The 14,769-nt window shown below is 42.5% G+C and overlaps 1 protein-coding gene across 12 annotated transcripts in view; it reads left to right on the plus strand.

The window, feature by feature from the left end:
• The window catches only part of ANKRD6 (ankyrin repeat domain 6), a 116,023-nt gene that overhangs the window by 79,506 nt on the left and 21,748 nt on the right, over positions 1–14,769 (plus strand). For 6 of the 12 annotated variants that reach the window (XM_054819912.1, XM_054819914.1, XM_054819920.1 and 3 more), the window contains exons 4-5: positions 12–268; positions 10,223–10,321. In XM_054819912.1, the coding sequence (XP_054675887.1) occupies positions 149–268; positions 10,223–10,321 (219 nt within the window). In that variant the 5' untranslated portion in view covers positions 12–148. Of the gene's footprint in view, positions 1–11; positions 269–765; positions 965–10,222; positions 10,322–12,527; positions 12,868–14,769 lie in introns of those variants that run through there. The other 6 variants (XM_054819909.1, XM_054819918.1, XM_054819911.1 and 3 more) reach the window with 2 other exon arrangements.

Genomic DNA, 14,769 nt, shown 5'->3' on the forward strand with positions numbered 1-14,769 from the left:
CTGATCCACAGGTCCAGAGGATGGCATAGCAATAACGTCACCGTCTAGGGAGCTGGGGTCTTTCCTCGCCTGCCTGCATGCTGCTTGAACCGATCCCAAGCCTTTGTTTTTGGACTGAAGAAACCTGAAAACCTTTCTCTCCTAATTCATGAGCCAGCAGGATGTGGTCGCCGTGCTTTCAGAACGCCTGCTAGTAGCCGCCTACAAAGGCCAAGTGGAGAATGTGGTGCAGCTTATCAACAAGGGTGCCAAGGTAGCGGTTACCAAGGTAACAAGAGAAAAACGCTTTGCGAAATCCCTGGGAACTAACATAACTCCTAGACCATTGTCTGTGAAAATGCCCTCATAGCTTTACCGTTCTGAATGTGACTGAGGTTAGTGTTTAGATTTCCTTCAAGTTTATACTTAATAGCGCATGTGAATTTACAATATAGTGCATGCCTTGTGTTTATACACTTCCCAGCGGACGCAGCTGTGATGAACGCTGAGTCCTTAGAAACACAGCGACATTTTTCAAAGCGTGCATTGACTTTTGAACACTGTACGAACTGATGAATAGAGCGATTCATCACTGTCGAGGGAGGGCGGTTTAGAGCGCCCATCTTTCTGGGTGAGGGGATGGGGGAAAACCACCTGTTGCGGTAGGGTAAAGGTACGCAGAAAGCGTTTCTTGCTGCTGAAATCTCTTGGTACAGCAGCCTCACTTATACCCGACATCTTCATTGATTCGTGCTGTGTAGTCCCCAGTCAGTTCCAAACTTGGAGGTTGCAAACTGTGTTCCCCGTACCTTTGAGATAAAGTCAGCATTGAAGGATTTCTGCTTAGATACTAAGAGAGTTCGAACTGATATTCACCTTTTCCTAACTCTCAACATGTTATAAATAATACTGGCATATAAGTGATGAGCTAGAAGTGGCTGTTGCAGAGAAGGTTTGATCAGCAAAAACGCTTAAAAAGAATTGGGTAAGTTAGATCTTTAGAGCTGTAACATAAAATTTGGGATGTCCTGTTTTGATGAGCTATTGTTCTCCATCGTGTCTAGTTTTATTTATATTTCCATATTGGTTTTGAACACTATATATATATGGGAGCTAATATTTACAGATAGAAAGCAAATGTGAGTACATTTGATAAGTAATCTGCCTTTTCCTCTTTTTATCTGTCAGTGACAGTTGTTTTCAATCCCTTTGCAGTGTTTGAGTTGTAGATAGTATTTATTTTGAAAGCTGGAGTGATCCAAGAACAACCAGTGTTTGTAAGGGGTTTTTTTTTGCCAAAACTAAGTGGCCTCTGGTTGGTAGATACAAAGTACAGATGTAACAAACATAAAGGGATCCATGCGTGTTTGGCTCTGTTGTCCAAGCAGCTCTGTAGCTGATGAACAGCTATTAAAGGTAATAATAGATCAGGGAATACTGACTTACAGATGTTGGAATGGTAGCTCAGGGTTTTGTGGTTGTTCGGTTTTTGGTTTTATTTTTTAAGATCATGAGTTTTGAGACTGCTGAGGGACCTGCCTGAAAATATATAAATGATTGAGAGGATGCTGTGCTTTGTATAAATCTGTGCATTAATGTAATTTCAAATCCAGCTTCCACACTGTTTGAACATAAAATGTGGTGTCCTTTGTAATAGTTACCAGAATAATCATGCCACGGATTTAACTGTTCCATGGAATTAGTTGCCATAATCCATGATTCAAATGTAAAATTGACACTTTCTTGTTGTTAAGATTGTTTATTATGCAGTTATCAAGGCCTTCAGTTAATTGCAATAAGAAGCAAATTGTGTAGATCTGTCAAACACAAAATCAGGTTAATTTGATAAAATGCAGATTTGCTAGAGTTAACAAGTTTTTCTTTCCTATACGATATATGTGGCTTCCTGCTTCTTGCACTTGCTTTGTTGTTCAACCCTTGCATGGAAAATCAAAGCAAAGCTCATTTGGTGGCAAAACTGTGCCCAGGTGCAGAGTGTTGGTGTTTCTGTTGGAAAAGCCAGTGAGCTGTGAGTCCATCCCTGTAGCTGACCTGGTACTACGGGATTGTAGCTGTTCTTTCCTAGAGGTTGTGGGTCATCCCCATGGAGCCCAGGGAGGGGGGATCACAAAATCTGTGCCTCTTTTCATTCTGGATGCATCGTGGCACATCAGCAGGCAGCACAGACGAGGTACTTGGGTAGCCCAGTGACAAGCCCGGCTCAGAAGAGATGAAGTCAGTTCAGCAAGACTGTGGAGGAGTCTGCACAGAGGAGCAGAGAGGCTCTCAGAGCAACCGAGGCTACACACATGGAGTATTTTGGAGGTGCTCAGGCACTTAATTCCTCCCATGCTATTAGCCAGATAAAGGTGAGCTCAATGTGAACCATGAGGCATGAGACCAAGCTGCTGCCCTCATCAAAGGCCATCAGTTCAGGCTGAGTAATGTCCTATCCAGGTCTACACAGCATCCAGTTTGCATCTGGCCCTCACCCAGCCAGCTAGCTGCATAGGGAGAGCATGTGCATATTTCCCTATGAAAGGCTGAATAAACATACTCTGCAAGAGTTTGGCTTGCTAATCCGGTGACACACAAAGGCTGGAAGGAGAAAGAGCCATTTAAAGTCAAGGACAAGGTTATCACAGGAGCAGGCACATATAAATTAGCCTCACGTATATTTAAACTGGAAATTTGAAGGGATTTTTTAGCCATCAGAGAGACAGGTTCTTGTGCAGTCTTTCAATAAGCTGAAGAGGCACAAAAGGAGAACTACTTTCAGGATAGGGGATGTTAATTTTGGGATGGGAATTAGATGGCATGCTTGTAGTGGAGAATTATTGATCAAGTTTTCAGATAAACTGAAACCCAGAGCCCACTCCCCTCCCCAAGATAAAACTCATTGCAAATGAAGCATAAAAATAAATCTATTCACGTGCATGCCTTAGTTCTCTTATACCTGTACGCCTTCTGCTTTTATACAAAGTCTTCAGTTTGTTCTGTCAAATTAATTTTAAATTCTAGGGATTTACTCCAAATGAAAAAACAAAGAGGGGGAGGTTTGTACTTCTCAGCCAAAATTCCTGCTGAATTCTATCAGTTTTATTGGAGGAAGACATGCAGAGACAAAGCTCTTTGGAGGGAGGGACCAAGTTCCCACATCACTTTAGGATTAAAATTTATTTCTGATACGCGTCTGTAAGCACAGACCGATTCTTGTGGAAAAACACCATGCAGAGCCACAGCTTGAAGTTACCAGGGTCTAGAGCTAAATGCTAGAGAGTTCTTTATTCAAACTGGATTAATTGAGCATGGTTTAAGAATAATGAAGCATATTTTCTGTAACCAACCAAGTACTATTAAATGATGGATAGCTGGCAAGCTCATCCAGTTCTATTTTTATTATATATAGGGAAGGTCATATAATGTGGTTAATTGCCATTTCAGTAAACAACAATTCACCTGCAAAATAGTATTTTTGTCACCTCTAACTACATGATTTCAGAAGAAAAATAGTATGAAAGAATCAAAATTCAATGGAGAATTGGAGTGTCCAGGTGCTCACTTGAGTGTTTCCTCAGGGATGCACTTGTTTTGTTTCGACAGTGTTACTAGCAAGGCTTCTGTGCAGGTGAAGTCAATATGGAAGTGTGTGCTCTAGCATCTTCTCTGACTCCAGTGGGGGACACTGGGGCACCTTCCAGGTTTGGGGCCTTTTAAAATATGTGAAGAAGAGCTGATGGCCAGCAGGTTCATAAAATCATAGAATCATAGAATGGTTTGGGTTGGAAGGACCTTAGAGATGATCTGGTTCCAACCCCCCTGCCATGGGCAGGGACACCCTCCACTAGACCAGGTTGTCCAAAGCCCCATCCAACCTGGCCTTGAACACTGTTGACGATCTGACGTCAGGGAGCCCAGAGGAAGAGAGGGCTGGTGGTCCTGCATTGCACATACATCAATCGGTCGTCCGGGTGCTGGGATTTCTGCCACCAATCATGTGAGGTGGTGGCCAAGAGATGATCTGGATCTCAGTGTGTGAGGCTTCATGGCTCTGATTTGATCGTTTTCTCGACGAGGATGCTCTGTTCCTGCTCTGCCTGGTAGGAAGAAGAGAAGATTACCATTTTTGTGCCTTTTTGTCTGACATTATTCACAGGTGTGAAATTTGTAGCTGTTTTCTTCATGAAATGGGCAAAAAATACCCGGAACAACTGATCATACAAATTGGCTGATCCAACAAGCAGGTGCCTTTGTAAAGTATTTTGATGAATATGCTGTAAAAGCTGGAAAATTAAGAATTGGGCCTGGTATAATTAAGTCTTTTCTTTCAAGCAAGAAAGCTGGTCCCTTCTTTCAGTCCTTTTGTAGGAGAGCTTTCTTTCGGTAAAGTTACTGACAGCTGCATCTTCAACAGTTAAGCACTGGGACTTTTGCTGAGCTGCTCTGCCTCACTGTCCTCCCAGGGTGTTGTTTTCCTTTTCCTGGGTTATTTTTTTATTTATTTTGTGAGTTGAGATAGGTTAGGGAAGGGACTGAGAACCACTAGGAGTGGCCCAGGAGGAATGGTAGTAGTGACATCTCAGATGCGGTCAGCTCTTCTCTCTTGTCCCCAGAACTATGCCTGGAGGATGAAGAAAAGAGGTCTTTCACCTCGTAGGCATCAACTTGTGGTGTATCCCAAGGGTGCCTGGCTGAAACAAGGCACTTCTGGAAGAAAGGCAGCCCTTAACGTGGGCTTGCTCCGTGCCTGGAATTGAAATTACCAGATCTGAACCTCTGCGCTACAGCTCCCCAAAACAAAGTGTTACTGGGTGTTGGATTTCACTGGGGCATTCAGCATGGGGTGTAGTGTTCAATAGCGAGAATTAAGAGGGCCAGAAAAAGCTGTGTGTTAGCAAGCTCGCAGAGAGGAGGGTGCCATTTGTCTGTTAAACGTGAAAATGATTTCCAGAGGAAGTCATAAAGGTAATACAGGCAGTTTTATTGTAATTTGTATAGCACCATGGCTTTTATGAATATTTTTTCAAAGGGAAACAGAATATGGCTTTTCTGCAGAGCATAGCATTAAGATCATAGCTATAAAATTGAATTCTGCAGAGAAGGAATGATCATTTGGCAAAAACCATAGAAATTCAAAAGGTAGTGCTTCTGTTTTGATTCAGTAATTCTGTTTGTTTGTTTGATTTGATTTTTGAACTAGTCATGTTAGGAACCTGCCATATGGCAACTCTTTCATAATGCTGGCGTACTTGTAATCTTGTCATCAAGATTTCAAATTCAGAGCATACTGAGTTCTTTAAAACAATCTTGGTTTTTTCCTTCCTTTTTAAGTTCAGACAGAAACAAAAAAGAAATATATTTTGGTGCTTTCACATCTTTGTGCTACTTCAGTTTGAAAAACTAGTTGTGTCTGTTTTAAACAATGAATAAAAATAAATGAAAGGGGACTTGCAAACATTTAGGCACTCACTGAATGCCTGTTGAGGTCACTGGGAAACTTGCTGCTGACTTGAGTGAGCAGGTATTCACGGAGAGCGGTCTAACAAATCATCAGTGTGAGCAGCTGGGTTTTGTTTTCAAGCTTTCAGATAAAACATGGATAGGCATGTTTTTGTATAAGTGCAAAATGGATGAATAACTAACAGTCCTTGTGCAGCACCAGAGCAGGGTGAGATGGAGAACTGAATGTACTTGCATAAAAGTATCTACAAGGACATAAACTCAAGGAAAGCTCATGTGGCTCAGGGTGCTAAGGCCCCCCTCTGTGGATTTGGTTGCAGAGGGCACACATTGGCAGCTGCTCTGAGAAAATTCTGCTTTTAAACAGTACGTATCGACAGCTGCCTGTCAATGTTTGGAAGTTAGAATACAGATTAAATACAAACCCCTACCCTTGCATTTTACTGCTGAGATTCATGTGGCTGCTTACTGTGCTTGGCTGCAACCTGATATGCCCCATAGCTATAGCAGCGTGTCACGGTTGTTGGAAGTTGCAGCCTTGGTGCAATAGGTCCCATTTATTTTGTCAATAAGCCTGTGACACGGGAGGATTTGTATGATTTGTTGCCTGCTGAAGCAATTCTTTACATTTGAATAGAAGTCTGAATTGCGTATTTTTTAAAGTGAATGACTGCTTTATTGGTTCATTAATCCTAAGTTATAGCAGTCTCTCATTTGTATTTCTGTAATAACCCCCAAACCATTACAGTTCCTATTTGGAAATGCTCATAAGCTTTTAAGTCGGTAATCTGCATGTTAAGCAGTCCCCGGTTTTAGTGATGTCTCCTTGCAGTTAGCATCTAGGAGACACTCTTGTTCGTATATGTTTCCTTTCCCACTAGGACCCATGTTTATATTCAGATAAGCCCCCTCTTTGGTGCTGCAGTGGTGAGTGCAAAACGTCTTCATGGAGGAGACATGCAGAGGGAAATTCATCTGGCTGCCTTCGTCTTTCTTCCCCCTAGATATTTTGGGTAGGATGCATTGCTGTGAAAGAAAAACTTTATGGGCTGTTGGTTTGACGTAGAGATATGAAGGCATGAGCAGCTCTGACTGTTGCTGCTGGGGCTTCTCGCTGTGGCATGGCCCCAATTGAACGTTTCTCTCCAAAGCTTGCTGAGCTCCAAGTCTGTCATCACAGCATGAGGGGCACCCAAATTGCCTTGTCTCTCCCTCCGAGTTTGTTCTGAATTGGTGTGTGCGTGCATATATACATACATACTATGTATATGTTTTTGTGGGGAGGTGGGTTGGAGTGTTTTTCCAGTGTTTGTGTTGCCTGCACTGGAACACCATCCAGCTGTACTGCCCATCTCTCATTTTGATGTTACTGGGAAGAAAAAGAAAATCTGGCATTGCCAGTTCTTGCAGAGTTATGATTAATTTTGAGATGATCAGTGCTCTTCCAAAAGCCTGAGCCTGTAATCAGTGTAATGTGCTGGAATTGATCCTCCTTCCCACTCTCCCATCATAGGCAGAGTCACAGTTTTCATTTATAGTGTCCCTTTATAGTAGGAAGAGCTCAAGGACTGCATGTATGCAGTAGCTCTGTTCTCTGAAGGTCTCTCTCTAGGGGTCTCCAATAGGTGGGATGCCTCTGAACCTATGTTACTGGATAGAGAACCTCAAAACACTCAAACCGTCTGCAAGAAAAATAATGCTCTAGTGTTCCATTTCAATAATTTTTTTTTTTTTTAAACAAAAACCTGGGTTTTGGGGACCTGGCTGAAGTTTTTGAATGCTTGGGGATGATGATAGGGGAAATGCACCGTTAACGTGAGCCTCTGTTTGCTGAGTGACAGGAACAGCCAGGCAACCCTTGCTCACAGCTCTCCCTGGCCCCGTGGTGGCCTCTTCCAGCAAGTGCCCTCTCATCCTCCAGCACCATCTCCTGTAGCTGGCCATGAGCATGGGGAGGCTGCTCAGCTATGGAGAACGGGGGACAGGTTGGTCCCAGTGACAGGAGAAGCTATTGCTCCCTGGGGCAAGGGCAGCCTCCTCCGGATAAGCCCATTCCCTGGGGCGGCTTCATTTTAACGTGCCTTAAGGCACTGAACGGGCAGGTCAAGGTTGTGTGATCTGGATCTTCCGCGGTTTTGCAACCTTTTCTTGGGCTTGTGCCCTGCCACCAGGCATGCTCTGTGTGGTGATTGCCTAGGAGGGTGTGTTGGGTGAGGAAGACATGTCCCTCGTATTGAAATAAACACATACCCTGCTTTCATAGTTTACTTTTAACATAGTACCTTTGGCTGCACCTCAGCATTTTTTCAGTGGTTGTAGATGGTTATCTTATCAGAAAGTTTCCCTGCTGCGATATATTCATGTAGTTGACACTGTTTTCCTTTTAAAGTACGTGAGCTGGCTTCAAGTTGGGTTTGTTTGGGATTTTTTTTCTGCTCTGTGCGCAGATTGCAATAAATTGTTTTCATGATATATTAGTAACCTACCAGGAAGTGAGACGCCCGGATTAGGTGATTTACTTATTGCCATTAAGTAATGTAGAAAGTCAGAACCCATAAACCTGAACGTGCTGGAGCACATATTCATAATCCAACCACATTGTTCATAGCTGGGAATGATAGGTCAATCTAGCTTCTTTTTTTTATTATTATTATTATTCTGTCTTTTTTTTTTTTCTTTTTCTTTTTTTCTGCCTCCTGCTATTGAGTTACCTGGAACAGAGACATAGCCCTGGCTCTCCTCCAGGCTGATGGAGAAGGAAGCATGCTCAGTGCAGATTGGTGCCCCTCGCCATAGGGGCAGGCATTTAGGGACCTGCAACCAGGTCAATCAAGAAGCACCCAGGGGCAGTGGTGACAGCTGAAAGCGAGCCCTTCCCACACCTTCACCGGGGGCAGGAATGGAAGTTTCCCATGTGGGAACAAGGTGCTGCCACTAATGGGAGACAACGTTTGGGTTTTGAGAGACCCGTGTGTCAGAGTGGGTGAGGACTTTTAGATCTGGCCCTTCAGATCGATAACGTAGGACAATTAATCAACATTTAACATTTTGAAAGCACAGCACAACTAGTCAGTAATGACATGGACATCTTCTCCCCAGCAGTTCTGTGGATTTCAATGCTGGCTTTCCTTTTTGCTCTGAAGAGGCTGATTTCCTGAGGCTCTACCAGCTATGTGGGTATGAGGTTTGCTCAGTGAAAACAATCCTGTCCTGAGATTGGTTTTTTATTTACTTGAAGTAGCTTTCCCACTGGGGAAGTTACTTAAAACCTCAGAACAGTGGTGGTTGCCTTCTGCTTACTTCAGGCCACTAGTAGCCAGCCAGCTCTTGAGGTGTTCGCTCCTTCCATAGGTGATTTATGTTCCTTTGCAAGGTAAATCTTTGGGTGGAAAAATAGACAATAGCAGCAGTAATGAAGATATAGATATGTAATAGACACAGGTGAAGACTAATGTAACTCTTCTTTGTCTCATAAAATGCCTAATGAAGAAAGTGGGATTCTTTGTGAAGATACTCTGTGATTTTAGCAATGTCTGGGATCCTGTTTTCTTAATTGTGATGAAATAAAATTTGCAAGGAACAGTTTTAGAGTGTTGGTGTTTAACAGTTCTTAAGGGTTTTCACTCACTTTTCATATTGATGCTTTGAGATTTTATATACACACACACACACATGCTCTCGCTCTCTCTCTTCCTGGAGTTAATTCTTGATTCTCCCTTATGAGTTTTCTTTTTCAGATTTTATGGGTTAAATATTTAGGAAATCTCTTGTTGTAGCTGTCCTCTGTTGTCCGACTGCTCTTACAATCTCTTCCTTCCTTGAGCCTCTTTTTATATTGATTCTTACGCCTTTTAGGAGAAGCAGCCTATTCCCCTTGTCCTGAAATGTTTCATTTTAAATTCTGTCAAAGGATGATCAAGTGGGGCTCAGTTACTTGTAACTATTGTTTTTCTCTTGACATTTCACTTAGATTTTTTTGGAACCCATTTGCTGAGGAGATGGTTTGTTGTTTTTTTAAATTGATTTTACTGTAAAATTTCAATCTTAGGTTTTTTTTCTCCTAAAACCATGCATCATGTATCCATCTCACTAATTAAAGATTTTCTGTCCTTCTGTTTATTAGGGAACTGTCTTTGATTACACTATGGATTGACTTTCTCATGACTTTTTTATACTCTTACTTTCATGTGGGTTAGAGCTTGGTAATGTTTAAAAATAAGTATTGTCTAAAAAAACCTGACAGATCTTTGGCAAAATGAGGTTGGTTGTCGTACACATGAAGTCACTTGGAGTGACTCCTGTTAAGGGGAGTGTCCATCATACACAACAGTCCAGTAATTCTTATTTCTATCGCAAAGATGGTACCCATTACAATATATGAATTAGCCCCCAATTGCAGCTTTGTTGTATAGAGTGACGTTGAAAGTGGTTGACAATTCTGCGCTCCAGAAGGACAGAAACAAAAGGGTCATGAATTCTTTTTAGGCTTGGATACAAAGCTGGATCCGAATTTGTAAGGAAGTATCTTTATGTGAATATAATATCCCTGTTGTAGAGTACCATCGGGATAAACTGAAATGTTGCAGAAGGGGGAGGAGGAGTTTTCAGCATACATGAAACTAAGGTAAAGCCTTTGGTACACTAATATATGTCAGTTGTTGCTATTCCAGGTTACAGAGAGCGAGGTGTGAACAGAAGAATGAGGAAGAGCAGATAAAATTCTTGTCAACTACCACGTGTAAAAATTCATCTTAAGGTATTATTATTTTCTTCTCATTCATAGCATGGCCGGACCCCCCTGCATCTTGCTGCCCACAAGGGTCATCTCCACGTTGTCCAGGTCTTGTTGAAGGCAGGTTGTGACCTGGATATTCAGGATGATGTAAGTAGATACAACCTTCTTGCTTGGGGTGGAGGGGAAAAGGTAATTTGCAAATAACAGTAGACCTTCACTTCTTTGAAGCAGGATTAAATGAAAAGAAAATCTGTCTCTGTTTTCTAATTTGGAGATGTAACCTCTAATCTGGAGATGCAAAACTGCATAGGAGACAATGTAAAATGTGGTGGTTTTCAACAAATAGCTTGGTCCTCTTCCTGAAGCTGCAGAGCTTTATTAGAGCTCTGGTTGCACCAGGCAGGTGTGAGTAGCAGTGAGAGTCGTCATCTGACGCTTGGTTTGGAAATAAACTAAGAGTTCGTTGTAACCTACGGGAACCCACTGGAGGACGTGAGGTAAAGGAGACAATCCATTGTGATGTTTGCCTGAAGTGGGAGATGCTTTTTGTGTAGACACATGCCACAGCGTATAGAGTATTGCGCAGCTGTCTAGAGCGTTGTGCAGCGTCGCAGGGAAATCATCCTGTTGGAAGCCGCACTCGATGTGGGGGTGGTCGCATCTGTCATGTGGTGAAGCATCAGCACAACTGAAACCAGCTTTGAATTTAACAAACGGTAGTTTGTTTTCATTTGGTAAAATATATAAGTTATTGGAATTTCTTGGGTTTTCCACAAGAATAGTTCTAATCTTGGACCAAGCTTTAAGGCACATTGGAGTGACCCGTAACATGGTTTTAGTTACCTCACTCTTGAAAATCCCCTTAAGCATTTGTTTGCATCTAGAGAGTCTTAAATATCCATAGAAATTGGAAAACGGGTTTCTTTCTCTGCATGAGTAGCTGCTTCCCTGTGAGACGTGAGCAGGCTGTCTGACAAGCTGAGGACTGGGGTACTGGTGCAGCCAGCTTTCTACTGGGAAACTTGTTTTTCTAGGAAGAAATTTTGCTTCCTGCGCTCTTTATTCTTTCCCTGTGCCCATCTGTGAAATGGAGCAGATTTGCAAGTGTAATGGGAGTATCAGTTTATTCAGATGTATCCTGAGTATGTTTTTTGACTTCTCCCAGCGAAAATGATTCATCAGGTATTTAAGACAAAATTGCAGGTACTTTACAAGCACAGTTGGTTTTCCTGAGAAAAGCAAGTTGCTGCTCTAAGAATGCAAGAGCTTCCACTGACTTTGTCAAATTGGGTTTCTGTGAAAACTGTTTTTTGAGTAAGTCTGGGTTTTTTTTAATCCTCTAGGAATAATATCTAGGCTGTTTATATGTAAACATGATAGCCATAATGGAAAAACAGTAAACGAGTGTTTAGCATCATTTCAGTTTTGTGAAGAGTCTTGCGCTGTAGAAATATTCAGCTTGTAGAAGACCTATTTCACTTGCCTTGCAAGCTTCTCAGTGGCTTTGTTCACGACAAATTAATACCACTTCTAAATGTGGTGATTAATCTAAACAGAATAGATGCACGCTTGATTCACAGATACTGTTTCTTTAAAATGTTTTTTGATTTTAGCTCTGTATTTAGTACCAGTAGTTTGGCTGGGGTTGAGGAGAGCCTCAGGAGTTGCTGAATCTCGGAGGGTGTGTTTGGATTTAACTCAGAGGAGGAGGAAGGCTAAAACTCCAAGTGACAATTTTTTCTTGTGAAAGGTATTAACTAAAATATTTCTGCTTTCCTTTTACGTAGGTCTTCAAAGAAGGTTCTCTATGGTTTCTCCTTGTATAATTCATTTTTACACGTTATTTGTGCCCCACAGAATATGTTCATAGTCTCTTTTGGTTGCAATCTATTATTTATGCCTTTGCTTACTTTTACTGTGTGCTTATTTGGCAGCGAAGGCATCTTAGTTTCAAATGTTGATTAACATCTGTATGTTTCATTGCTGTTTTTCAGGAATACAGATTTAGGTTCAGAGATGAAATCACATGTGAGAGTGGGGAGTATCATATTTAATTAAAAAGTAAATTACTTAGTTGATTTTTGTCTGTGGCATTGTTATGATAACACAAAAACATCTCCAGGTTCTATAAAGATGACCTATATTTTATTTTTCTAAATAACAAGAGAAACCTAAACACATTTTATTTTGGAGTTGACTCTCTTTAGCTAATTAATGAATACAAGACTTTAATTAATGAATACAAGACTTTAATTAACGAATGCAAGACTTTTCATCTGCCACATGATAAGCAAAAACTTAAAAGTTGCTAAATGTTGTGGAGAGATTAAAACACTCACTTCGTGTTCTACAGATACGTTCTTTAAAACACAGTAAGAGCCGTAAGAATTAGTTGAAGAATGACCTCCAGTGGCCTGGAGTGGGATTATTATGAATTTCAACCTGTGGAGTCCAGCTCTGTAGAGTACGCCACCCCGGGAGCTAACTCTTTTCTTCTCCCTGCCAATACCGAAAACTCTTACTGGGATTCCAATGCCATCTCTGAGTGGTCAATGAGTATCCATACAGCACACACCTCAGAAATAGTCAAGGAGAAAGTTGTCCCGGTGAAGGAAACCAAGGACGAAAAAGATAAGAGAAACCAGAAGAGAAAGGCTAGGAAGGAACCTAGAAGATCAGAAAGAGAGAAGGAGGTTAGAAATCTTGTGCATCAATCCTGCCTTGAGCTTGACGTATCCCACAGCTGCATGCTGCGAAACCTTGGCCTGGCGGTCTGGCATGACCGAGCTCTTCGGCGGTGCATGGCTGCATGGCGGGCTTTGTGCTGGGTGCTCTGCATCAAGTTTCCTGCCCTGTATGCGCTCTCTGAAAATCTAGCTGGGAAAACAAGTTAATTTAAAACAAAGGCTCGAGGCACCGAAACTTCCCTTCTGGAAGCTCCAGTTCAAGAAGCAGAAAATTAATTTCGAATGGAACAATAACCCAGGGTTCATAATCATTTCTAGCTGAATGTAAATATGCAAAATGGCTTATGCCTGTACTCCCATTTCAGTCTCATTTAAGCTGTAATTTGTTTCGTTCATGATTATTTTCTCATGCCTTGATCACATCTGCTGGTCATGCATCATCATTTATCGTTCAGAGTGAAGTTGTTCTTGCTGTGTATCATGGTGACTGCCTTTCTTTAGAGGAGGAGGAGGAGAGCAGCACAGTGATGTTGAGAAACACTAGGGCACATTCAGTTGCCTTTGTGTACGGCTGCTTCAGGATATCCACCTATGCTTGTGTGCTCCTGCGAGTATTTAACACTTGGTTACATTTAACTTTAAAATATTTTCAACTTTCTACCATCAATTTAGTGGTTTGATTTCATAGTGTAAGACTTTGCAAGTGCCGTCCAGCACTTTGTATCAGGGATAGAAGGCATAAGGTTTTGCTGCTTATTTTGGTGCAATTCTCCTGTAGCAAGACAGTTTATTTGGTGATTTCTGCAAAGATGGAAAGAAGGTGAGGAGGCAAAGCATGACGCTGGAGAGGCGCTTTAAAGGAGATTGTACAACTGATGCTTGTTCTGGAGAATGGGAGTGTGCAGGAAAACAAAATATGGTGGTTATAGTATTTTTTTGAAATCAGAGAAAGGAAAAAGTAACATGTATTACAAACTAGTGTACACCGAATCTTGTTAAGTTTGGGCAATAGAGTCTATAAAAGAGACTCCAGTAACCCAGGAGAGCTGGCAGAAGTACTAATAGCCACCTGAAACCCTTTTGTAAGTTGCTTGTGTTGTTTCCTTTCCTTTGGGGTGAACTTCAGATGTAAAATTAGGTGCCTGTCCAGTCCCTAGGTGCCTGGTGCCTTAAAGCACCCACTGCTTTAAGTTAGTCAGCAAATGAGGAAACTGGAGGAGGTAATTGCAAACACCGGGACACTGAACAAGCACCACAGGCCTAGCCAAAACAGAAGTGCTAAAGGAAAGGGTAATGCCAAAATCCATGGAGATGGTCAAGATTTAGTTATCTGCCTTTCTTCAGGACTCCCAGCCTGTAACCCTCTCCTGAAAGCAGGTGTTTAAGCTCTCTGTAAAGAGCATGGTTTCACCCTTTGGAAACGTACTGCCTGCTGGTGCTGGGCCTTGCTGTGCAATAGCCCCGTCACAGGCAGAGCTCTCGGGATGTGCCGCCCTGCATCCTCTGCACCGGGGGATGCAGACTCCTGTCCCAGCATCTCCCTCTCTCTAGCCCAGTCAATACCGAGATTTTTCTTACAAGTGGAGCACTTTGCACACAGCAGTGCTTTCATGGCAAGACAAGCTGGGCAAGTACCATCATCTCTGGGCTGCTGCAGAAGAGCCAGCGGCCACCTCCTTCGCTGGTGTCATTTCAAAGGGTGGTGGGCATATCTGCAACTTGCGTGGAGCTTCTTCTAGCACACCTGCGATGAGGGCGCTCACAGGGTGAGGGAGAGGAGCAGGGATACCTGCGTTAGGGGCTGCAGCAGGGCGGGACGTGTGCCACGCAGCGACCTCCTCGGTGCCACCATGACTGCGGTGCCTTGTGGCAGTGTGCAAGCCGAGGTGTCCGGGGTGTTGGAGTGGA

This window comes from Grus americana, chromosome 3 (assembly GCF_028858705.1).
Source record: "Grus americana isolate bGruAme1 chromosome 3, bGruAme1.mat, whole genome shotgun sequence".
NCBI classification, from domain to species: domain Eukaryota; kingdom Metazoa; phylum Chordata; class Aves; order Gruiformes; family Gruidae; genus Grus; species Grus americana.